Here is a 25188-nt window from a genome sequence, read left to right as displayed (position 1 = left end):
CAGTTTCTGGCCCAAGGTCTCGCTGGCTGTGGCTACAGCAATCCAAGGTCCTGAGGTCAGGGCAGAGCAGGGCCGGCTGGAAGACAGGAGGAATCAGGGAGCCTTATGTCTGGAAAGGCTCTGCAGTCAGGAACCCCCAGCCTCAGCCCAGCCCTAGCCCACTGTGACCTTGTCCCTGCCAGGATGTCTCCCCTAATGGGGAAGGAAGCACTGCCTCAGGCCAGTCTGCGACAGCTGACCTTTTCCTGCCAGTATGATGCTCTCATACTGGGTTGGTGGGCAGGGGGCACTTGGAATGGCAGACCCCAGATCTCAGGATGCTTTTGAGCAAGGATGTGGGGGACAGGTGGAAAGGGTGAGAGTCTGTTCTGAGAGTCCAGGTGGGCCTGGAGGATGAGGTCAGGGTCAGGACCCCAGGGGACCCAGGCCAGGATGTGCTAGGAGTTGGGGGAGGGCGGGGGGTGGAGCCTAAGCAGGAGCCAGCAGGTGGGAGGTCACCATTTCCTCTAGCCTTCCTCCCCCACCCCCTCCCCACCTGCCAGGAGAGAGCCCCGCCCCGCCTGGGGCCGGGATGAAGCTCCCCTGGCCCATTCCTGAGGGCGAGCAGAGCTTGGTTGATTGTCCAGCCTCTCTACTTGCTGGGGAAGACTGCCTGGAGCACCAGAGCTCTCCAAAGCACCAGGCTGAGGTCTGCTACCCCCTTCATCCCACCCCACGGGCACGACCAGCTCGGCCTCAGGCTCTGTTACGCAGACCTCTGCCTCGGTGGTCTGGAAGCCCTGCCTGGCATTGCTAGTGCAGCCCGGAACAGGTCGCTCTCTTCCACTCAGCCCATTTTTCCATCTGCCAGCTGGGGACCCACCGGTGCAGGGCCCTTTGACAAGGTCAAGAGTCGTCCCCGCAGAGCAGGGGCCTCCAGGCCCCTTCAGGAGGCAGGCGGGGCGCAGGGCGCTGGCTGTGCACCCAGCTCGTTTCTTCCTTCCCCACCATGTTCCTGCACACCAAGGCTTTGCATGCATGAGCTGGGCTGGGGAAGGGGCTGCTGCGGCCTAATGTTCATTTCGTGTATGTTTCTTTTTGCCTTTTGCCCATCCTTCTTCCCCAGGAGCGGCTGCTGTGGCTTATAGATCTGATGGAGGTACCGTGCTTCTGCAGGGTGGGGTCCTGGGGGAGGGTCTCCCAGCCAGGGGCAGAGGTAGGGAGCCGGGGCACTCCCTGCAGCCCCTCGCATCTGCACCTGTCCCTGGTGGGGACCCGGTTTTGTTCTGGGTGCTTACTGTCTCTCCTGGTGACCAAATCCTCAGGCTCTGCAGGGAGAATGGCCTCCACCCAGAACCCAGCTCTATCCCATCCTGGCTGTGTGACCTCAGGAAGTAGTTTCACCTCTGAGTTCAGCTGTAGGATCTGTGAACGTGAGACTATGCCATGCTGTTGGGAGACCTCCCAGCCTTTTTCATATTCCAGAATGTTCTGGAACATTCTCTCTCCTACTCCCCATGGCCTGTCTCCTTCACATACTTCAGCCTGCAGCTCAGATGTCACCTCTTCCGGGAAGCTATGGTCCATCCACTTACCCTCTGGCCACCAGCCGTTTGAGGCAGGGGTCACCAGCACCCCTGGGGTTCAGCACAGAGCTGGCCTCGTATAAGGAGTTGGAGCCATTGTTGTTCCTATGGCTGGTATTCCGTGAGTTCACTATGGTAGCCATATTGCCTTCCGAACCTATCTCCTGTGACCCTCGGGGAGCCAGGAGCCACATCGGACAGAGGACTTGGAAGCTCAGAGAGGAGAAGCAGCTAGCTGAAGGTCACACAGCTAGCCAGAGGTGGAGGGGCCCAGCCCCTGGGCCTGCTCACCTCTGAGCGGTGCTCTCAGGCTGCCGTGCCTCTCCTGGTGGGGTCTCACCAGCTGCCACCGAGCATGTCTGTGTATGGCCTCTCTCCTCCCTCCTCCTCCTCCTCCTCCCCCTCCTCCCCCTCCCCTTCCTCCCTCCTCCCCCTCCCCTCCCCCTCCCTTCTTGTTAACAAATTTTCACTGAGTGCTTGCTGTGTGCACCGGATGCAGTGGAGAACAACCCTTCCCACAGTGGGTTTCTGGGGCAAGCAGGATGACAGACAAGCAGGGTGCAGAACTGGAACACACATATGCTCAGTGACAAGAAGCAGGGAAGCAGGAAAGGGGGTCCAGGGAGGGTTAAGATTGGCAAGCAAGCAACATTTGAGGGACCTACATGAGCTGAGAAAGAGAAAACACTATGCCCACACCTAGAAGAACAGTTCAAGCAGCAGGAGCAGCATGTGCAAAGGTCCTGAGGTAGAGTAAGCCTAGAGTGTCTGTGCACAGTCCAGGAGGCCAGTGAGGCCAGAGCAGAGTAAATGCCAGGAGAGAGCCATGTGCTGAGGACTTTGACTCTGAGCAAGATGTGTAGGGAAGAGCAGGCACTGCTGAGATCTGGCTTGGTGTTCACAGGAGCCCCATGACTATTACGAGAACAGACAAGGGCCTAGCAGGGTAGAGGGGGAGGAGGGAGAGCAGAGCATTGCAGCAAGATGTCCAGGCTCATTCCCACAAAGCTAACGAAGCCCAGAGGCATGTAGATGCTCTTCAGCCTCAAGATGCAACCACAGATCTGGCTCCTCCTATACCTGGGCAGCTCTAGCCTGAAGTCTCCCAGAATCCTCCTGCACCTGGAGGTCCCTGTTGCAGAGGGGGGTCCAGGGAGGATTGTCTGGAATCCAGCCATCAAGGCAGAGACCAGGGCTCCGCCAACTCTGTGTGGACCAGAGCTGTGGAATACCCAGGGCACAGCAGGGAGAGGCCGTGCCTGTGGACCAGGCCGTTGCCTCCTTGAGGGAGGGAAAGAGGCACAAACAGCCTCGCTCGCCACGGGCTGCTGAGCCCAGCCCCTGCCCTATCCCACACAGTCACACACAGCCCCAGCTCTGCACCACAGCCCCAGTCCCTTTGCTCGAGCGTTCACTCATCCCCTCTCAACCCTTTGCTTTGACTTCTGCGCGTGGGGGAGACAGGAGACCGTGTCCCTGGGGCCTGGGGCTGCTGGAAGCCCGGGAAATGTGAGTGGAAGCCAGCGGAACGGAAGCCACGCCCCCGGCCGCCAGCTGGAGGCTCCCCCCCCCCCCCCCCCCCAGCCTCCCTTCTGTCCTAGAAAAATTCACGGCTCAGGTGTCAGAGGCACGAGGTGGCCTCGGGCTCCTGGCAGCTGGTGACCCCATGCCAGAGCCAGTTCCCGCTCAGCCTGGACCCCCTGGTCACACAGGCCAGTGCCGGGTGCCAGGTTCACCGTGGCCCACCCCACAGCCTCGTCCCTCCCACAGAGGCCATCATCAATCCCGGGAAATCAGACTTTCCTTCCCAGCCTCCCAGGCCTAGAACAAGTCGCAGTTGTCCTCAGAGAGCCAGCTTGAGCACCACGTGCGGACTCTAGACAGGATCACCCCCTCCCAGAAAGCTGTTGGCCAGGAGAGCAGAAAAGACCTGCCTGGCATTTCTGGAAGCTTTTACGAGGGCACACAAGGCCCCTGGCAGAGGGCCTCACTGCAGGGGTTTGCGACCCTTCCACCAGGCTTGGCTCTCCAGACTTGCGCTTGGGCCGCCCTGGGCAGGAGCCTCGGCTTGTACAACCTGTCACGGCCGGAAGACCCGGTGCCCGCGGGTCGGGTGAGGTACAGGTGGGGCCCATGCTGGCGCAGGAGGCAGCTGCAGAGGAAGGTAGGATGGGGAGGGGCAGAGGCCAGCCCTGTGCACACAGACACCCCTGAGGCCCCGCGGCCGCTGGGACAGGCCCTGGTCCTGTGTCTCCAGAGCAGGCTGCCGCCTCTGTCTGTCCCAGTCAGGAAGATGCTGGCCCGTCAGCCCCTTCTCCCCTTGGGGGCCTCCCACCCGCCCAGCAGGCCGGGCTGGCTGGACATTCCCCCCTCCATCCTCCCTCTCGCTTGGGCCAGTGCCTCTGCCAAGCTTGGCTGCCCGGCCCCAGCCAGGCTGGGGGAAGGCATGGTGGGTGTAGCGCCCTGATCCCTCCACGGGTGAGGGGTGACCCCTGGATCCTCAGGTTGATGCTCAAGCTCAGACCTGAGGTGTGGAGGTGAGGAGGAGCTGGGCTGAGCTGGAGGGGGCCGGGGGTGGGGGAGCAGTGAGCCAGGATAAAGGTGGGGCGGGGGGGGGGGGTGCCAGGGGCTTGAGCTGAATCCTAACCCAGTGCCTGAGGATGGGTGCACTGCCCAGGTGCCCTGGTCCTCTGCAGCCGGCTGGCCGAATGTCACATGCCAGGAAGCCACTGAGCGCCCCCAGGGGCCATGGCGGGGAAGCCGTGGCTTCCACTGGGGTTCTCCTCTGCCTCTGTGCCCTGGGCCTCCGTGGAGGCTGGGGAAGCCCTGGGGACCCTTCTCAGTGTAGCCGTTGTTGGTTTGTTTGTTTGTTTTTGTTTTTTGTTCTTTTGGTTGGTCATGGGGCCTGAACTCTGGGCCTGGGCGCTGTCCCTCAGCTCTTCAGCTCAAGGCTAGCACTCTACCAATTGAGCCACAGCACCACTTCCTGCTTTTTCTGCTTATGTGGTGCTGAGGAATCGAACCCAGGGCCTCAGGCATGCAAGGCAAGCGCTCTACCACTGAGCCACCTTCCTAGCCCTCAATATAGCAGTTTTAACTCTTTGAAAATAAAACGCACAGGATAACACAGGAAACAATTGCATGGTGAAACACCGCTTTCAAAATAGGGCAGTGCATTGTGAAATGGGCCCTTTTTGGTGTTATTGGTGGTGGTCATGGGGCTTGAACTCAGGACCTGGTCTCTGTCCCTGAGCTTTTTGCTCTAGGCTAGTCTTTACCACTTTGAGCCACAATTCCACTTCCTTTTTTTTTTTTTTTTAAGATAGGGTCTAATTGTGTAGCTTGGACTCCTGAGTCTCCTGTCTCGGTGTCCCCAATGCTGGGATTGCAGGTGTGCCCCACCATACACACGAGGCCTAACACACCATTTTCTTAGCATGCGTGGTAACAAAGCAGCCTCTGGTTGGAAGGCTGAGACGTTGGGCTTGTCTGCAGTGGCAGGAGTGTGACAGGGAGATCGGTGGCTCCGGTGGGCTGCCGTGGCTGGCCCTTTCAGGCATTGTGGCCCATACTTGTGAAGTGTATGTGCCTTTCACTTAGATGTTACTGAACAGAGAGACGCCCCAGAGTTCTGCTTTGTGGCTTGGTGGTCACGTGTCATAGCAAGGGTGGGTAGGTGATTTAAAAAAACGAACAAGGTGCTTGCTGGGTGCTGGCTCTCACCTACAATCCTAGCTGTTAAGGAGGCTGAGCTAGGGAGGATCGTGGATTGAGGCCAGTCCAAGCAAAAACTCCATAGGACTTTTCAACCCCATCAAAGCTGGCCATGCCAGCACACACCTATCATCCCAGCTATGCAGGAGGTCCTAAGTAGGAAATCCAGGTATGGTGATACACACTTGTCACCTGGCTATGGCAAAGCTTCAAATAGGCAGATCACAGTCTCAAGTCCTTGTGTCAGCAGGAACCGAGACTACCATCTCAAAAACAACTGGTGAAAAGGGTTGGGGGTGTGGCTTAAGCGGTCAAGTACCCACCTAGCAAGCATGAGGCCCTGGACACAATAAATAGAGCAAGGTGCTCTCCAGGGACAGGAGATGCTGGAGCTGGTCTCAGCCACCCAGCCAGGCGGGCCCCAGAGCCTTGTGCTTCTCTCTGATTGGAGAAGTTGGGGTACAGCCCACTGACCTCCCTACCCCCACCCCCAGGATGCCCCATGCTAGCTCGCACTGCCTTCCTCCACCGTTCCTGTGGAGACAAGCTCCTCTTCCAGACAGCTCAGCCAGGCCGCCATCCCTTGCTTCTCTTTGCTTTCTCTGTTTCTTACCATTACCACACCCCCACTCCACACCCTCCATCTTTTCCTTCCTCTCACTTTCTTTATTGCCCCCCTGCTTTGTCAGAAACCCCTTCCTAAAGAAGCCTACCCCCCAATGATGACCTTCAGGAGGCTTGTGGCCGGTGCCTCAGTTTCCCCTTGTACAGAATGGGAGAGGGGCCACACTGCCCCAGGCCTCAGGTGCATCTCGGGACAGGAGTCTGGACGTCTGTTGGCTGACATCAGAGAAATGAAGCCAGAGAACAAAGGGCTGAAAATAGCCCTTTATGTAATCGCCCTCCTGGTAACTGGGGTGGGGTTGTGTCTGAGAAACTGGGGGGCCTGCGGGGAGCCTCATTGGACTGAGGTGGCCTGGTCACCCAGGCAGCTCCAGGGCCTTGCTGTGTGTCCAGGGCAGGCCTCTGAACCCAGGGACCCCAAACTTCCATGTCATTCCATTCCCACAGATGCTCGGAATGAGACTTCTGAGAATCCGGGCCCTGACTGGGGCCAAGCCCACCCTGATGGGAAGAAGTGATTTGAATTGCTACTGGCTTGTGAAAGAGAAGGGGCAGGCGGAGTGGGGGGCGGGGAGGGTAGGGGGCTGAACCCTCCTGTCTCTTGAGGGGAGCAAGGTTTGGGTCTGAGATAGGGAACTGGGTTGGGCCTTAAATAAGATTTGACTTCCTGCCCCAGTGTTGTTATGTGACCTTGGGCAGGTGACCTTCTCTTTCTGATCTAAACCCCCCTTGCTTCTTGCAAAGGTGCGGCCCCCAGGGGGTAGAGGAAGGAGCTCCAAAAGGACCACGCTGGTCCTGGGTGTGCTGTGACCTTGAGCCTCTGGAAGACGGTTGAGAGCAGTGCTGACACTGGCCTGCTCTCAGCCTGCTGGTGCCAGCTATTTCGGACGCGCAAGGAAGGCCGCTGAGACTGCTCGGAGTGTCTGGGTTCACAGATGGAGTCTGGCAGGGCGGGGCTCAGCCCTTCTGCTATTTGCTCCACTTCTGGCTCCCCCTCCTGCCTGTCCAACTCCCTCCTCCCACCCCAGGATGCCGGGGATCCAGGGAAGGGGGCCAGGCCTGCCCGCAATGACCACACCCTTGCCTTTTCTGGCTCTTGTGTCAAGCCTCTGCCTAAGTGGGGCAGGTGTGGGAGCAATCCCGACTTGGCTTAGAAGCCTCATCTGCTGTCAAATGACTGTGTGACCTCCGCCACGTCATTTCCTTCACTGAGCCTCCGTCAGAGTAGATATGACCAGGGTGAGCCACAGTGCCCACCTGGAGGTCCTGGGAGACCATGTGGTAGGGACATGGAGCAGCCAGCCTGGGGCCTGCGCACAGTAGGTCCTCCAGAGCACCACCTTCCCCAACTCCCTCCACCCTCAGTGTTTCTGGCTGAAGCCCAGGGTCGGTTTCCAGGGAGCACTGTGCTTGTGGTGGCCGTGGAGGGGTTGCTGCGTCCTTACAGCTGAGGAGTTCACCCCATGGGCCAGGACATGTTTTCAGGTTCTTTGATTACAGGGCAAGTGTGCAAGGCATTCTAGCTTCTAATGAGTGTGGCAATCACTGTACACATGTATACATACCTGTAAGGAGAGCTTTCTATCTATGAAAATACCAACTGGGTAAGAAAGTACTCCTGTCAGTTGACAGAAGAGGAAACTGAGGCACAGAGTGGTTTGGTCATCCGCCCACCACAGCTAACAGAACTGGGTGTGATCGCATAGAAACCTCAGAGGTGGCAAAGGCAGAGCTAGCATCACAAACAGAAGGGGCTGGTGTCTGGTCAAAGAGAGCAAAGGCCCTGAGACCAAGCTGGAGGAGTATGGAGAAAGGCTCTAATTCATTAAGGCACCAGGAGCACAGGGTTTGCAGATTCCTCTGCTGAGTGAGGAAAGAGCCGTGGACTGGGGAGACACCGCCAGACTTGCGCATCAACGATTGCGTGGGGCCCCTGGTTGGGGAATTACGTGGGCTGAGGAGGAAAGCGAAGCAGGGGCAGGATGGGGCTGCCGTTTGGGGCAGGAGCTCAGGTACAGCGTGTGGGGGAGGCGATGTTGAAGTCGAGTCTTTAAGGGGGTGAGCAATCAGAACATCCCGGGCACACGGCGCTGCAGAGCTGTTCCTACGGGAACACCTGATGCCCGCCTGCCACGTCCTGCGTGGCTGGAGGGATGTGGTGGAAGGCAGCTTGGACCTCATCTCCACGGCAACCTGCTGCCCCCAGATGCGGGCCCAAGCAGCCCACACTGGTGTTTGTCTGACTCACAGCTGCCAGAGTCACCAGCACCTTCCACCTCCCTCCTATCTTACATACAACCTTCCCCCAACCCCCATCCCTGGTTTCCATCTTGGTTCAAGGCACCTGCTTCTGCCCTGTGCTGTGTGCCAGCCGAGGCTCTTCAGTATCCAGAGCTCTCTTGAGAACCAAGGCCCCGGGGGAGGGGAGGGGCGCCTGGAGGTGGTGTTTAGGCTGTAGGTCAAAACCAATGGGGTCCAGACAGACTCACCGTGGGAGCTGAGAAGTCCTGGCATGTGCCACTGCAGGCAGGGGACCCAAGAGAGCCATTACCAATCTACTCCACTCTACGCCACGTGTCCAAGAAGTGAGCGGGGGCCAGGCTAGGGCCAGGGTCAGTCCCGGTGGCTGAGCTCTTGCTTGCTGACTGGCGCCTGTGAGGTCTAGTTTGAACTATAGCACTGCAAGAAAAATAAATGTGAACTCTTAAGAGCAGAAGACAGAGGCCCAGTGCCAGGGGTCAGCAAGCTCCCCCCCCCCCCACACACACATACACACCGCTGTTTTATTCCATCAGACCCTCCCCCCTTGGGGAGGGGGGGTTTTCTCTCCTTGGTCTGCAGATTCCAGTGCTGGTTATTCCTGAGTCACCATCACAGTGATACCTTCCCTGTCATCTGCCCCTCGCCAGCCTAGCTTGACACCCAGTTAACCCCAGTGCAGGGGCCCATTGCCGGCCTGGGCCTGGGGATGGAGAGCAAGGGCTGCAGCAGTTTCAAGGGAGCCCAGCCACCCAGACACAACTCACAGCTCAGAAGTGGCCTTAAGGGAGCATGGTGTCGCCAAGGGAATGTAGGGGTAGGAAAGGACATATTTGCAAAATGAGGTTTGTTTAGACTTTACCCTACCCTCTAGATTTGATGAGTAGAATCATGAAAGGGAGGCTCCCCCGGGTGCCTTCACCCCGGCCATTGTATTCTTTGGGGGTGAAGGAAGTGAGAGGTTGATTTACAGATGTTGAGCCCCGTATTCCCAACCCCAGACAAGGTATCCCAGTATCTCTAGGTAGTTCAGAGGAGGCATGGAAATGCTTTTAAGAAAAGTCCCAAAGAAAAATCAGCTTCAAGGCCAGGTGCTGGTGGCTGACACCTGTAATCCTAGCTACTTAGGAAGGTGAGATCTGAGGCTTATACTTCAAAGCCAGCCAGGGCAGAAAAGGCTATGAAACTCTCATCTCCAATTAACCACCAGAAAACTGCCAAGTGATGCTGTGACTCAAAAGTAGTAGAGGATTAGCCTTGAGCACAAAGAGCTCAGGGACAGAGGGCCCTGAGTTCGAGCCCCATGGCTGACAAAAAAAAAAAAAATCAAACTTCAATATGGTTGGTAGGAAGTGGTACCCAATTATTTTCCTGGCTAAGTTTCCACAGAGTAGAGCCATCAGGGGTCGCCCGAGCCACAGCAAGGGGTCTGCCATAAAGCCCCTGACTTTGGAGGACAGACTGGCTGTCTCCTAGACTCCTGACTGCTCAGCTGGTTTCCTGTCTGTTTCTAGAACACGCTCGACCTGGAGGAGACTGGTGAGGCCACCCAGGGCAGCGTCAACGCCCTCCCAGATGTGTCTGTGGTAAGGCCCTGGCCAGCCCATGGGCTGTGGCCGCCTCCCTCTGCCCAGGCGTCCCTGGGGTCCTCTTGGGGATGGCTGGGGAGGAGGGGTAAAGGTACAAAGCAGGTAAGGACTGGGCCCTCTTGCTGTGAGCCCTCAGCCCCGGTGATTGGCCTGGGCCCAAGTAGGCGCTCTGCCACCCCAGTAGGGGTCACTGGCTTCACTCTGCCTCAACTCTCCTTGCGGATGGAGTCCTCACTTCTGCTGTATTAGCTGAACATTATCTCAACAGTGTCACAGCAGCTACTTGGAGCATGAGGCCAGGATGCCGAATGACCCAATGTGGCTTTTGAGTGGCTTGCCCTCTAGAAACATGACCTGGGATCAAACCCCACCTCTTCCACTGCCTGTGTGACTTGGGGCAAGCTTCGGAGCCTCCCTGAGCCTTTGCATCCCCATCTGTAATGTGAGGTTGATAACTGTATACCCTACACCAAGTAAAGTGTCTTGAGTGGGGGCCGTCAAAGCTACAGAAGCGCTGAGGCAGAGGAAACGAGGAATCCCGGGTACATACCTGCCATTCACGGCACACCTGCTACATCTCAGGCACCTTGCCCACACCTGCACGTGACTCCTCACGTCCCCACCTGCGCTGCTGGTGGTTGGGCTATGCGCAGAGAGGGAGGGCTTCCACCACACCACAGATCGTGTGTTCTTCTTCCTTCCATCCGTACCCCCTCCCGGCTTATCACACCTCAACTCTGGGAGCCAGATAAATGCCTTCTTGTGCCTTTCCATCCTCTTCTCCTCCTGCCTCCAATTAAGTCTTGTTGCCCGTGACGAGCCCTGAGCTATGCCAAGACCTTTTAATTCCCAGAGGTACCCCTGTGGACCCCAGAAATGCCTGCCAAGATCCTGGCACTGCCCGGCTTGCCAAGAAGCCCTGAGAAGTTTTCCACCGGGGCTTTGCATTATTTAGAGCAGCGTGGCCAGGAGCCAGTAGAGCAGGGGACTCGGTTCCAGCCAGGCCGGGCCCAGCTCTGCCCTGCGCTGCGCTGCCCTGTCGCTCCTCTCCCAGCCGCCATGGGCTCTGACTTCTACTCCTGTTGGGTCTTTTGGCAGGACGATGTCAAGTCCACCCCGGGCATGAAGCTGCCGCCTCCTGCGCCACCCTTGGCTCCAGGCCATGATCGCAGTGGCTCTCTGGGCCAGCAGTGGAAGCTGGGGAGGGAGGACCCGCGGCCTTCCTCTTCCTCCTCTGCCTCAAGCCCCCCACTGGGTGCCACTCCCGCCCCGGGGCCCTCCTCCACGCGGGACTCCCCCTCCTCTCCCATCTATGCCTCTGTCTCCCCGGTCAACCCCAGCTCCAGGAGGCCGCTGGACGCCCACCTGGCCCTGGTCAACCAGCACCCCGTCGGCCCCTTCCCCAGAGTCCAGTCCCCTCCACACCTGAAGAGCCCCCCTGCAGAGGCCACGGGGGGCTGCCTTCCGCCGCCCTCCCCCTGCGACCACCCGGACCCTGCGAGCACCAACCAGCACTTCGTCCTGGTAGAGGTCCACCGGCCCGACAGGGACAGCGAGCCCGACGTGAACGAAGTGCGGGCCCTTCCCCAGACCCGCAGTGAGTACTCGGATTGCCCCCCTCCCCCAGCCCTGCGCTCCACGGGGGCCCCGGTCCCAGTGTCACCTTGGATTCCAAACCCTTGAGTGTGAGTTCTGCTCCTGGCCAGCCTAGCCGTCACTGGCAGCCCTGTCTGATTAGAGCTGGCTGGCCTTCCTTGTGACAGCCAGACAAGGTCCCCACAGAAACTGAGGGTGCTCAGCTCCCCCCCCCCCCCCCCCCGTTGCCACCCTGCATTCGGGGGCCGGCCCTGAGCGGGGGCTGAGTGCCCCCTGCCATCCACAGTCAACCCCAGCTCAGTGCTGAGAGCTCAGTGCCCCCTGCGTCTCCTCCACTTGGGTTTTCAGCTTTTGAAGCTGAGGAAGGGGACAAGGGACAGTGGCTTTTACTTCCTGCGTGGACCACGTTTCCAGATAGCGAGAGTTGGGCACTTTCTTGGGCTCTACTGCCATCTGGTGGCTAGAGCGATGCGGGGGGGGGGGTGGAAGGAGGGAGGGGAGCAGTCATCCATATGCCCAGTGTGCAGAGCAGGAGACTGCAGGTCGGGGCTGCACCTGGGAGGCTTTGGGACAGCAGAGAATAGGGATGTGCTGGAAACCCACAGCCACAGTAGAGCCCTGTGGCTTGCCACAGGCCCATCCCTGAGCTGTACACACACACACACACACACACCCATGCACACACACCCCACAGAAGCCACAGATGCTGTCCCGCAGCCCACACCTGTGTTAGCACCTGTATTCAGCACCCCTGGGAGGAGGTACTCTTACTATATCTGGTTTTAATTCTGAGATGGTTTTTTTTTTATTATATGTGTGTGCCATTATCAGGGTTTGAACTCAGAGTCGTGCACTGTTGCTCGAGTTGCTTGTGCAAGGCTGGTGATCTGCCATTTGAGCCACACCTACAGTCTTGACTTTCTGCTGATGAGCTGGGCATGGAGTTGTCTGCCCCAACTAAGCATGATCCTCAGCGCTCAGCTGCCAGAGTAGCTAGGATTACAGATGTGAGCCATCAGTGCTGGGCTTACTATCCTTGTGTTAGGGTGAAGAAACTGAGGCACAGTGAGTCACCGTGTGGCAGGCAGCCTACTGCAAGGTCCTCTCTTGCCTGCCTCTCACTGCTAGTCCTTACTCCCGTAAAAACTATAATGATTTAATGGGTGGATATCACTGTCCTTGTCCTAGCATGAGGAGACGGAGGCTGAGAGAGGGTATTTCACCATCTCAGGCACTCCCTGTGGATGCAGACCTCTCCTGTCAGACACCAGGGTATGCCAGTCTCACACACAGCCTGGCATTGCACACGGTGACGCGGTTCATTGGGCAGGAGAGGGTGGCTCATGCCCACTGCTCACCCCAGGCCAGGAGGGGCAGTGCAGGGCACAGGCCATGAGTGACAGAGGGCCTTTCATGTCTTCCTTGGGAAGCTACAAGCTTTTTGTTTTGAACTCAGGGTCTAGACACTGTTATCAAGCATCTTTTTTTTCTTCTGAAGGTAAGAGCTCTTACAGCTTCATTTCTGGCTTTTTTTTTTTTTTTTTTTTTGACCTGGAGCTTGAACTCAGGGCCTGGACACTGTCTTGAGTTTTTTCACTCAAGCTCTACCACTTTGAGCCACAGCACCACTTTCAGTTTTCTGATGGTTAATTGGACATAAGACTCTCACAAATTTTCCTGCCTGGGCTGGCTTTAAACCATGAATCCTCAGATCTCAGCCTCCTGAGTAGCTAGGATTTTAGGTATGAGCCATCAATGCCTGACTACACAAGCTTATTTTCTTTTTTCTTTCATTTTTTTTTTGTCGGTCGTGGGGCTTGAACTCTGGGCCTGGGTGCTGTCCCTCAGCTCTTCAGCTCAAGGCGAGCGCTCTACCACTTGAGCTACAGCACCACTTCCGGTTTTCTGGTGGTTTATTGGAGATAGGAGTCTCATGATCTCTCCTGCCCGGGCTGGCTTTGAACTGCGATCCTCAGATCTCAGCCTCCTGAGTAGCTAGGATTACAGGCGTGAGCCACCAGCGCCCGGCTATACAAGCTTATTTTCAATGTGAAGTCTTTTTTGTTGTTGTTATTGGTGTTGGTTGTTACTGTGTTACTGGAGATTGAACTCATGTCCTTGTACTTCCTAAGCAAGCGTTCTACCACTTGAGCCGTGTCTCTGGTTGTGAATTCTAAGTTGAATGTGTTGATCCATCATTAAAAATAAACAGCAACAGGACACTGGTGGCATACGTCTGTAATCCTAGCTACTCAAGAGGCTGAGATCACTATTAGCCAGCTCTATTAGGAAAGTTGGTGAGATTCTTATCTCCAATTAAATCACAGAAAAAGCTAGAGGTGGCGCTGTGGCTCAAGTGGTAGAGTGCTGAGCAAAACCTCAGGGCCAGCACTTAAAAAAATATCAATTACATGGGCAACCCCTCTGTACAGTATTTTCACAATAAAAAAAAAATGGCAAAAAAAAGAGTTACAGTGAATGTAAAAAGAGCAGATGAGATTCCAGAGCCATTATAGATAAAATTGTTGACATGATCTACATGAGTGTCTGCTAAGGAAATAAAAAGACGTTTTAAAGACCAAAAAAAAAAAAAAAATCAACAGCATTGTCTGAGGAATTGCAAAAAAACAAGAACAAGAAGCTTACACCTCTGGGCTAGCTTTGCCTGCTGCCTTCTGTTTTCATCCTTACACCAGTAGTTGAGAACTTGGGGCCAGGCAGAAGTCCTGGGAAGAATGATGTTCAGACCAGGCCTTTGGAAGGGCAGGCAGGCAGGAGATGGAGAGGGGAGCCGGGAGCAGCTCTGCCTTCCGGCCCATTGATTCTGGCCTGGAAGAATTCCCCTGGTCCCTCAGCCTGAGCTCCAGCACCACCTCCCGGAAGCCCCCCACCCCCCTTCCCTCATTGTTGCTGTCCTCCTGCTCATCCCCCCAGCAGCCTCCACACTCTCCCAGCTCTCGGACAGCGGGCAGACTCTAAGCGAAGACAGTGGTGTGGATGCCGGGGAGGCAGAGGCCAGCGCCCCAGGCCGAGGCAGACAAGCAGCAGCGTCCACCAAGAGCAGGAGTAGCAAGGAGCTGCCTCTGGCTGAGAGGACCCCGGAGGGGGCTAGCAAGCCGGTGAGGAGGGGGATGGGGCTGGGGTACAGAGGCCTGAGAGGAAGGCAGGGCCCAGGGAGAGAGTGGGGGAACCGAGGAACCAGGGTGCAAGTTGGCCACCGTCTAGCAGGGGAGGTGGTGAGACTCCATCCCAGGAGGTGCCAGAGGAGCATGATATGGGGAATCTGGAAGCCCTGTTTAAGTCTCAGTTTACCACTGACCCCAAATGGCGAAGTGCTGAAGGCTGCCCTTGGGTATCTTTGAGGTCCCCTTCATTGAGGTTTCATTGTGGGGTGGTGGCTGAAATGGCTGTTAGAGTAGGACAAGTCAGGACAAGTCCCTACCACAGCAGGCCGGCCTTTGTGAGGATCAGAGCTGAGGATACCGTGGGTTTCCCTTGATCCTGGCCCTGTGCGAGGTTCCAGCAAGGCCACGGGGGTGACATGGCCTAGCACCTGGCCAGGCCTGCTCTGCACAAAGCTTCTTCCTCACACCTGCAGCCCGGCCTCCTGGAGCCCACATCCACCCTGGTCCGTGTGAGGAAAAGCGCTGCCACCCTGGGCATCGCCATCGAGGGTGGTGCCAACACACGCCAGCCTCTGCCCAGGATCGTCACGATTCAGGTACAGCCCCTAGGGTCCCCCTTTCCATCTCTCTAGCTCTGAAGGTGCCTTTCTGAGCTCTTCTGCTACATCCTGGTGCCCATTTCCTGACCTCAAGTTTCTTGAGGTATCCAAGCAAAGAATCCTACCCTCTCCATCCTGGCCCACTGGGCCAGGACCAGTGCAGGGCTCACATGCCCTTGGCCCTGCCCAGTCTCAGCTTCAACCATGGTAGTGGAACCTCAATGGTAGTGCCAGTCCGCTCACTGGATGTTAAAGCCCCTCACCTCTCAGGTGCCCTCCATGATTCTGCCTTGTGTCCTCTGCAGCGAGGGGGTTCAGCCCACAACTGTGGTCAGCTGAAGGTGGGCCACGTGATCCTCGAAGTGAACGGGCTGACACTTCGGGGCAAGGAGCATCGGGAGGCTGCCCGCATCATTGCCGAGGCCTTCAAGACCAAGGACCGAGACCACATCGATTTTCTGGTTACTGAGTTCAATGTGATGCTCTAGGGGCCCACCCACCCCCAGGCCCATCCCTTCCCTGTCCTAGCCAATCAGGCTCTTGGAGGAGTCAGTGCTACATAGCCAGGGTACCAGGCTAGCATCCTCCCTCCACCTGGACTACTGGACCACAGAAGGTCAGGTCAGAATTCTCTGTGTGTCAGGTGCACAGTGGGTGCCTCATTCAAGTGAGGTATGGGAAGGGAAGAAACGAAGAGGGAGGGCAGAGTGTTCATTTCTCTGGGTTGAGTGTGGACAGTAAGTGAGACGCAGCCAGCCCCCAGGTGCCTGCATCTTGACCTGAAGTGAGGTCGCCGGATTCCCAGCACCACTTCCCGCTAGGGGACTTCTTGCAGGACCCTCATTGCCACAAACAGGCATCTAGCTCACCCACTCACAGTTCCGGCCACCCAGCTCCTTATCCCCTTGCTATTTATTTATTGCCCTCCCCTGCACTCCGGGGACACCTAGGCCCCAGCTTCCCGTCGTACCCCTAGCCTATCCCAGAGGCCTTGCAGGTGACCAGTGTATTTATATACAGAGCTTATGACTTTAATTTTTCAATAAAGAAATCTAAACAGGGTTTGGGGTCAGCATGCCATGTGTCTGCCTGCAGGACTGGACTTTTGATTGTTCCTTCCTTGTGGAGAGAGTTGGGAGGTGAGTAGGACAGAAGAGGGGCTCGGAGCATCACATACCAACACCCCTGAGGCCTTCCTTGTGTCTCAGTTGGGGATGCATGTGGAAGGTTGATTGGGACACCTGAGTGTCACCTGTGTCTGACACCTAACTTGAAGGTTTGAGGGTAAAACTTAAATACATAGATATGTGCACACTAAGTCACACAGGTGTATCGTAGGACAGAACACACAAGACACAGGAATATTTGAACCACATACCAGTGGGTCTTGGATGGGTTTCCAGAAGGGAACTCTGAGACCTAGATTTGTAGACAGATGACTGGCTTAAGGAAGGGCAGGGAGGGAAGGAAGCTGTAGGACCAGGGGATTCTAGACACTAGAGTCCCCAGAAGCCAGCTTCAGGAGACCCTAGAATCTAAGGGAGACCTAGAATTGTTTCCACTCACAGCCAGAGGCTGGGCGATCCTGTCTGTCCAGGCTTCCTGGCCCAGCAGCCAAGGGCAGAGGTGGGCGGGAGCAATTGGGTCATGGGCAGGGAGCACAGGGTGGTGGCAAAATGTGGCCTGTTGTGTGGCCTCAGAAACAGCTCCCTACTGTCCCCAAGAAGAGCTTAACAAGTCCTGCCTTGCCATTCTGTGTCTCAGGCTCTGCCAGAGCTGAACTAGGGACATCAGCACCTTGGTTGTGTTTGAAACCCCCCTCTTTGCTGTAGCTGTTTTCTGGCCACCTGAGACCAAAGCTACAGATTTCCCTGGGTGACCTCAGAAGGCCCTCTCAAGGGGACTCTTTCCCCCTTCCTTACACACACCGTCTGCCTGCTCATGCTCTTTCCCTTCCTGCTGCTTCATCAGGCCTCAGACCTCTGGGCATCAGATTCTAGTTCACATCCTGTGGAGTCAGGGACACATGATTTCCTGAGCCTCATGTTCCCTTGGAAAAGGTGTCTTGGTGGGCTGAATAATAGCCCCTCCTTCTCACCCCCAAAGATGACCATCTTGGCATACCTGGGGCCTGTGCAGGTTACCTTATATGACGAAAGAGTTGTATCTGTGAGGCCAAAGCCACAGGAGATGATGCTGGATGGTCTAGATTTGAGCAGGGTCCGTGTCATCACAAGAGTCTACAAGATGAAACCAGAGCCAGGTACAGTGGCACCTACCTGTAACCCCAGCCACCTGGGAGGTGGAGACAAAGGGTCATGATTTCAAGATAGCCTGGGCAAAAGTGAGACCCTCATCTTAACCAATAAAAAAGTTGGATGTGTTGGTATGTGTCTGAATTCTCAGCTATGTGGGAAGTACAAATAGGAGTATCGAGGTCCAAGCTAGACTGGGCATAAATATATGACTCTACTCAAAGCAAAAAAGGCTGGGAGTGTGACCCAAGTGAAAGGAACCCTGCCTAGCAAGCACAAAGCCTTGTTTCAACCCCCTAATACCACACATATTTTTTTTAAAGGGAGGCAGAGGGCCAGGTGTTCAGGAAGCTGAGATCTGAGGATATCAGCCCTGGCAGGAGCGTCCACGAGACTCCTATTTCCAATTAACCACCAGAAAACAGGAAGTGGAGCTGTGGCTCAAAGTAGCAGAGGGCTAGCCTTGAGCAGAAAAGCACAGGGACAGCACCCTGGCCCTGAGTAAAAGCCCTAGGAACAACAAAAACAACAGAGAGACAGAGGGAATTTGGCACAGAGAGGAGAAGGGGTCGTGATGGTGGGAGAAGTGGGGGAGTGGAAATTAGAAACATACTTGGATGAGGAGGAGTACCTAAGCCAAGGGATGGAGGCAGTCTTTAGAAACTGAAAAGTCCAGGAGAAAAATTCCACACACACACACCCTCCCAGTGCCTCTAGAAGGAAACTGCCCTATGAGTCTGATTTCAGATTCCCAACTTCTTTGTGAGAGAACAAATGTGCGTTGTTTGAAGCAACTAAAGACAGGGTTTGCCCCAGCCTCTGTAGGAAACCGGAAAGAGATATCATGATAACACTGACTGCTTACCTTGGGGGGGGGGGTGGCTGGCGGGGGATAGGATGTCCTGTGGAGTCACAGCAGGCCCAGCAGCCCTAGGGTCTGGACTCTGGGTATGATAGGATGAAGAAAGAAGGAGGAGTCTGGCCCTTGTGAATGAATGCCCTAGGCCCTGAGTGTCTGTCCTTTACAAACTGGGCTATCCCTGGTTAGCCATGGGAACTTGATACTAGCCACTGACCAGCCCTGTGACCTTCAGGGTAGAGTATGTCATCCCTGCATCAAATCTACTATCTTCCTACTTGGTCCAACTCCAGGGGGACAGACAGCTCCCCACCATCCCAGGTCTGTACTTGTGAACGCATAGTTTCTGGAACTGTTGCTTCCAAAATTTGAGCCTGTGATGGTTAGGTGTTCCCCAATCAAGTTATAGATTCCAAATTACCCCTTCCAATAGGGTTTTTAACTCCCCAAATGCCTCTAGGACTGAGCTGGAAAGGTAACTTTGAGCTAGGTGTGAGGAGATGGAGGGCAGAAGGTGAGCAGAGTTTTCCATATCTGGAGCATGGAGCTTTCCAAGCTGAGTTAGCTTAGATAACATTTAAGTCCCTTGGCAGAGGAAAAAGTGGGATGCAGGTAGCCCCAGATGGGAGGAATACAAGAACAGAGAACGAGGCAAATCTCAGCATCACATTTTTGGATCAAATTCTCCTTTGCTGGGAAACCATAGTTGTCAGTAGTTTGTCAGTCGTTGTATGGGAAGCAAAATGTTGACCTAATTTGTAGATTATTGCACTGATTAGCTGGATTGTTTGGCTCTGACACCAGAGGCCTTTAGAGATAACCTGCTGCTGTGATTGCTGCTGGATAGTGATTTGGAGGGAGAACCCGGTAGCTGGGGGCAGGCTGAGAGAGCCATCTGCCAGGAGGAGAGAACTGGGGGGGCCACAATACACAGCTAGATGAGAATTTGGGACAAGTCATTTCCTGCAGTGATGATGTTAAATTAGTACCTATATGAGGCTGAACTATATGTATTTAGTCAGTAGCCCCATTTTGTGTGTGTGTGTCTTTGTGTGTGTGTGTGTCTCACTGCCCTTCTATACTCCTTTCACCTGGACTTCCTGCCCAGATTTCCATGTTTGTCTAATAGTGGCTGGAACTAGAAGATAATCTGGGGTTAGGGTCATAGGGGTTAATAATCGCATCTGCTTACAGCAGAGAAGGCTTGACACCTAATGAGTTCTCAAGAAAGTACTATTATTGTTATAAATCAGTCGGCTTCTGCCATGAAAGTTTGTGATTTCTTCCTCCTGGTGGCTCCATGGACCTCGCACATCACTGGTCGCCCGCCAGGCCTCAGTCTCTGCAGCAGACTTGACATTTGCAGTCATCATGGGCGTGCTCTCCAACACTGGAGATTCCGGGGGCGGGGCGCAGGCAGCTGCTTCACTACGATTGGTGGGTCTTCCTGCGGCCCAGCCTACCAGGGTCCGCCTCCTCTCCCCTCCCCTTTGGTTTGGCCCGCCCTAGGACATTATGCAAAGCAGCCGCGCCCCGCCCTGCCCGCGGATTGGAGACCTTTGTCTGCCGCTCAAGTCCAGGAAACTGCAGCGCGGGCGGCGGCGGCGGCGGCGGCAGCGAGCAGGTGGGTGCGGGTGCGGCGCGTGTGCGCGGGTCACTGAGACTCAGTTTCTCGAAGAGTGGGGCGCGGGGTTGAGCGGGGACCTGAGGGGCTCCATTGCACCGGGCCGGAGCCGCTTGCCAGCCTGAGCCCCACGCGCGCGAGGAGGACACGGATTGCGGCTCCGGGAATGGGAGGGACCTGGGCTCGCGGTCGGGGCCCGAGTAGGGGGCGGGAGGAGTCCCCGATGGGGGGGGGGGACCCCGAGTGTGTGCGGGATTCCCAGGCTCCGCCCCTCCGGCCTCCGTCTCCTCCTCCGCCTAGGGGGGGCCTTGGCTTTGTCCCTCCCGCGGGGCCTGGTCGCCGGGGGCGGAGGGGTCTCGGGGGAGCCGGGTGGTCCTGGGCGGCGCCGCGGGCTGAACCGGGCCGGAGGCGGGGCCCGGGTTGCTGGGGTGACGGCGGCTTTGCTCCTACTCCGGGATTTGTGTGAGATTTGGTTCACCCGGCAACTGCGCGGCAACCGGGCCGCTCGGAGCCGCGCGCCCTCCCCGGACGCCTCACGCAAGTTTCTTTTCCTCTTTTTTTTCCCTTGGCTGTGTGTGGTGGTCGAGGGGAGGATGGGGAGCGGGGCAGAGCCAGGGCCAGCCTGGGGTGGGCAGGCTCCCCCGCGATTGGAACCGGAACGAGCTGCCAAAACTAACTGCAGTCCCCTCTTGCTACGCTGGGGGAGACCAGGGCCCAGAGAGGAAGCGCGGCTGGCCCCAGGGCGCACAGCAGGGAGGAGGCGCAGGCCCCAGTTAGACGGGGCTCCGCGGGCAGAGCCTGAGTCTGGTTGTTCTGTGACCTTGGATGAGACTCTTTCTATGCTCCTTTTTTTGGCTTTAGTTGAAAGGAACGACTAGGTGTCACCTAGATTAAAACAACACACACCTTTCTGCCTCTGAGGAAGAAAGTTGGGAAGATGCTGGCAACAACACCCAGGTGTCTTAGAGCCCAGAAGTTGTGACAGGCTGTTGTGGAAAGAGACATTGTTCCTGCCCTCTAGAAGTAGCCTGAATTTGAAGTGTGGAGAGCTGAGCTGAGCTGAGATTCCGTACGTGAAGGGACTTCCCGAAAGAATTTTCCAGGTTCCTTTTCTGAAGTTGGTGGGTTTTATGTGGGCAGCTGTTTTAAGGCAGCAGTGACTCCCCGTGGGCTTATTGGGGTCGAACTCTGGTTTACTCATCCCCCAGAGGGAGGAGCCTGTGGTGTTTGGGGGTGATCTGGGCAGCCTGATCTTTGCAGGAGGGAGAAGAAGGTACCCGAAGTGGCCCATACTCCCAGAGACCAGCTGGTTTGCATTTGAATCATGTGACCCAGGCTTTCTTGCCATGGGATTTCATCAGCTTAATGGTCCACCCAACAGAATCCACCACAGAGTCAAGGAAGGGCTGAGGCACTGTTCCCCCACCCCCCTTTCCAGGGACATCTCAGTGGCCTCCTGGGGGCAGAGTGTGATGGAGCCGCCATTGGACCTGCCCAGTGCCAGTGCCACGGTCTCCTCCTGCACCCTGGGTGGTGGGGAGCAACCTGGGACCTTAGTCCCACCCTGCTTCACTTCCAGGAGCCTCAGCTTCCACCCTCTTTAAAATGGGCACAGTACGGTCTTTCTTGTGCCACCTTGAGAAAGCTTTTCCTTGTTCTAAGTACAGAGATGAAGAAACCCAGTGCCAGAGAAAAGGTGAATGGTGGCAGTAACACCATGGCTAATTATACGAGTAGCCACGGTGCCAGGGCCTTAACTGTGAGAGGTACTGGCTGGGAGGGCAGGATCACTCATCTGTCCCATCACCCCTGTTGTGCCCAGTACAGAGCCCTGCTAGATTCTGTTAGTGTTATGTCCTTGTTTTACAGGTGAAAAGCTACAGGTTCAGTTGCTTGCTTAAAATCACACAGCTCTTCATTGAGCTTAGAGAGTCTTTACTTGGGATGTTCCCATCTCTTCCCAGTGCTGTGTTCAGTAGTATTGTGTTGATAACTTAAAATTTTTCCACAATAAAGATACTTATGCTAGTGCTGGTGGCTCATTCCTATAATCCTAGCTACTTAGGAGGCTGAGATCTGAGGATCAGAGTTCAAAGCCTGCTTGAGCAGGAAAGAGGAAAATCTGTGTGACTCTTATCTCCAATTAACCACCAGAAAACTTGAAGTGGTGCTGTGGCTCAAAGTGGTAGAGAGCTCATCTTGAGCAAAGGAAATGCAGGACAGTGCTCAGGCCCTGAGTTCAAACCCCAGGATGGCACACACATGTATACACACACACACACACACACACACACACACACACACACACACAGATATTTACACTAAGGGAATTAGTAAGTGCCACAAGTCCTTCTCTTTCTTATTTTTAAAGAGTGCTGTAGGCCACTGGACATATAGCTCAGTGCTTGAGTGCTTACCTAGGCATTAGGGCATCAGGCCATGAATTCAACCCCAGCACCAAAGGGGGTGGGTGTGAGAGGGTATGTGATGGGCAATGGGAATGGAGGTCCAGCCTTACTTCTACAGGGTAGTGGGAGTTAGGAGTTCCTGGTGGCACAGGTATCCCAAGGGAACCCCACGATGACCCCCGAGGTAGGGCTGGGAGGACACACCTCACTGTTCAGTCCTCCATATGCAGTGCTCAGATGGACAGGTCCCCACATTGCGAGCAAGCCCCTATACGCCTGAATTCCAGGCCTCCTAGTGAGGTAGCCATTCGTGGTCTTTTAAGCAGGGGTGATGCAGTCAGAATGGGGTCCTAAGAAGATGACCTGGCAGCCTGTGCAGAGCTGGACAGGGAGTGGTGGATGGCAGGGGAGGCTGGATGATACTTACTGCAGCCCTGTCTGCCCTGGGAACACGCCCTCTTCAGTTCTAGCATGGTCCTCCTGCTCTAAGTAATGTATTCCAGAGGCTCTGAAACAAAACAGCTAAGCCTGATCTGCCAGGGGTAGGCCCCTGCCCTTCTGCCCAAAACCTGGCATTTTACACTCCTGGCCCTTCCCCACCCAGTCTACAGACCCATCATGGCTCAGGTCTCCACTGCCAAGTGTCAGTCAAATCCTAGCCGGGTTATCATGAGAGACCTCAGCTCCCCAGAGCCTTGCCAGCATCCCTGCCTTCCCCCCCATCCTGAGCCTGACTTGTAAGAAGGACTGGGATCAAGGCCAGAGTAGGATGCCCAGCTGCCAGTCTCTCTCCTTGTGATTCTGGGACCATAGCCAAGGACCAAGGTACTGGGGAGGGGGCTAGGAACCCCAACTCCACCCTCCTGAGTAAAGGGTTCATCTAGAGAGTAGTGCTTTATTTTCAGGTGCAGATCAAACTGCCTCACATGTGCTAGTCATGTAACCCCTCTTGCCCAGCTCACACAGGTTGGGCCTTAGGCCTCTACTCCCTAAGCCAGGTTTCCCATATTCTTTCTGATCCACCCAAGCCTTCATGGGTTATCGGATTGCCTCCCTGTGGGATTTAACTACAGAGGGAAGCCAGCTACCTGGGTAAGGCCATAGGAGGGTCTCTCTCTCTCCCCTAAAGAAGAGGGCAGGGAGCTCAGGAGGTGGGAAACCTGCTTCCCCTAGATGGCTGAGAAGCAGTGGCCCCATCCATTCCTCTAGGCCTGGGGACATGCTATGAAGGTTGACCAGGCAGGGTGTCTTCTTGTCTGCCCATCAAGGTCCAGGAGCCAGGGAGCCACTGGAGAGCTGTAGGTGGGGATGGGAGGGAATGCTGGGCAGGTGGGTAGTAAGAGTGCTGAGAAATGCCACTGTGGGTCAGAGCATGACCCAAGGCTTAGAGAATGAGCTGCTGAGGGCTGGCTGGGTGCCTAGGAGGGGTGGGAGAAGGTATGCAGGCCCTTGGGTGGGTGACCAGAAATGAATCTGTTTCTGGACTTTCAGGGGCTGGTCTTCCAGTGTTGAAGACTCTACCAGCGCTCACCAGGTTTGGGACCTTGAGCAAGTCGCTTGGGCTGTAGGGCTTGGGGCTTCCATGTACCCATCTGCAAAGTGGGTACATCACACCATCTTTCTAGATCTTCAGGGCTATGGGTAAGATGCAGGCAACTGACTGGGTTTAGTGGAGGAGCTGCATAGATTGGTGGCACTTCTGATGTGTGTCAGCCTGTGCTGGGCCTTGGGGACATAGTGATGAAGGCACAGCGCCCACATGAGAGAAGACTGTACTGTAAGGACAAAGGGGTGTGAGCAGAGGCAGAGAGGAGGGTGGAAAGGCTCGGGGTGGCAGGAAGAAGAAGGGCTGGATGATCCAGAAGCCATGGGAGGGCGAGGTGGGGGGGGGATGCCCGCCACCTGGTGTTGCTGGCAGTGCTGCCTGAGCTAATGACCAGGGTGGGCAAGTGAGTGACAGGGTGTCAGGGAAGTCTGCTCCCATACAATTCCTCCCCCTCCCCCGTGGCACCAAAGCTGTGGGAGGGGCCTCCATGGGGATTGGCTCTGTTCCAAGGAGGGCTTCCGGGAGAGCCTGACACTCAGATGTGGGTGACAGGCAGGGAAGCAGTGAGTGGAGGAGTTTGATGGTTACTGGAACAAGGGCCTTAGATCTGCCATATCCTTACCAGCTGACCTTGGGAGAGTTCATTCATTCATTCATTCATTCATTCATTCATTCATTTACTCATTGATTGAAGACATTTTTCAGCCCTTGAACCCAGGTGTTGGGTTCAAGGAGAGGTATTCAGATATAGCCCTTGGCGGAGATCAGGACTCCAACCTAGTCCAGACAGGTTTCAGGTAGTTTGTGAAATAGTTCATTGCCTCATGGAACCCCAGCAGTACTCTGTGTAGAAGCTCCATTTTACAGACCAGGAAATGGGGGCAGCAGGAAGTGAAGCTTCAGAGGTCACAGGGCTGGCAGAAGATGGGCCTAGGATTGAACCCAGGGCCCTATGACTCTTAAGAGTCTGTGTTCCCTCCCTCATGGGTGGGTCCTCAATTTGACAGCTCATCAGGTTCTGGGCAACTGAAGGGCTGATCTCACTCTTTCTCCTGCTTTCTTGGCTTAGAATCTTTGAGTTGAGGCAAGGCAGAGTTGGGATCAGGACTTGTGGGTCCTGTGGGCTCCAGAGCCCCATTTCTACATCTCCCACCTTGGCCTACTCTGCTTCAGCACTCAGCCTGCCTGTGTCTAGCTGTACACCACACCTGCCTCACAGTAGAAATGCTGTTGTTAACCAGAATGGACAGTTTTCATCCTGGCTGAATTGCCCAAGAACTGTTACCTGATGGGTGGATGGGTGATGATGCTCCAGGAGAAAATTTCCACAAGAGGAGGCCTCTGCCTGGCCCTTGGTTACCAAGGGTACCAGGCCCTTGAGGTTGTCACAGAATTTGAGGACCCATCAAGTCAGAGACCAAAAAA

General features: G+C 55.7%; 2 protein-coding genes across 4 annotated transcripts in view; both read left to right on the top strand.

The window, feature by feature from the left end:
• Positions 1-16132, top strand: part of Whrn (whirlin) — a 64404-nt gene extending 48272 nt beyond the window's left edge. The window contains exons 8-13 of one of the 3 annotated variants that reach the window (XM_042678763.1): positions 1106-1138; positions 9677-9748; positions 10850-11348; positions 14282-14466; positions 14946-15068; positions 15377-16132. In XM_042678763.1, the coding sequence (XP_042534697.1) occupies positions 1106-1138; positions 9677-9748; positions 10850-11348; positions 14282-14466; positions 14946-15068; positions 15377-15559 (1095 nt within the window). In that variant the 3' untranslated portion in view covers positions 15560-16132. The remainder of the gene's footprint in view (positions 1-1105; positions 1139-9676; positions 9749-10849; positions 11349-14281; positions 14467-14945; positions 15069-15376) is intronic. The other 2 variants (XM_042678765.1, XM_042678764.1) reach the window with 2 other exon arrangements.
• Positions 16133-19741: 3609 nt separating this feature from the next.
• The window catches only part of Akna (AT-hook transcription factor), a 49410-nt gene continuing 43963 nt past the window's right edge, over positions 19742-25188 (top strand). Inside the window, exon 1 of the mRNA XM_042678680.1 lies at positions 19742-19809. The gene's annotated coding sequence lies outside the window, so the exon portion shown is untranslated. The remainder of the gene's footprint in view (positions 19810-25188) is intronic.

Source organism: Dipodomys spectabilis, unplaced genomic scaffold (assembly GCF_019054845.1).
Source record: "Dipodomys spectabilis isolate Male_0828 unplaced genomic scaffold, ASM1905484v1 ptg000046l, whole genome shotgun sequence".
In the NCBI taxonomy this organism is placed as follows: Eukaryota; Metazoa; Chordata; class Mammalia; order Rodentia; family Heteromyidae; genus Dipodomys; species Dipodomys spectabilis.
The sequence above is the reverse complement of the archived record's forward strand: the minus strand, read 5'-3'. Positions and strand labels throughout refer to the sequence as shown.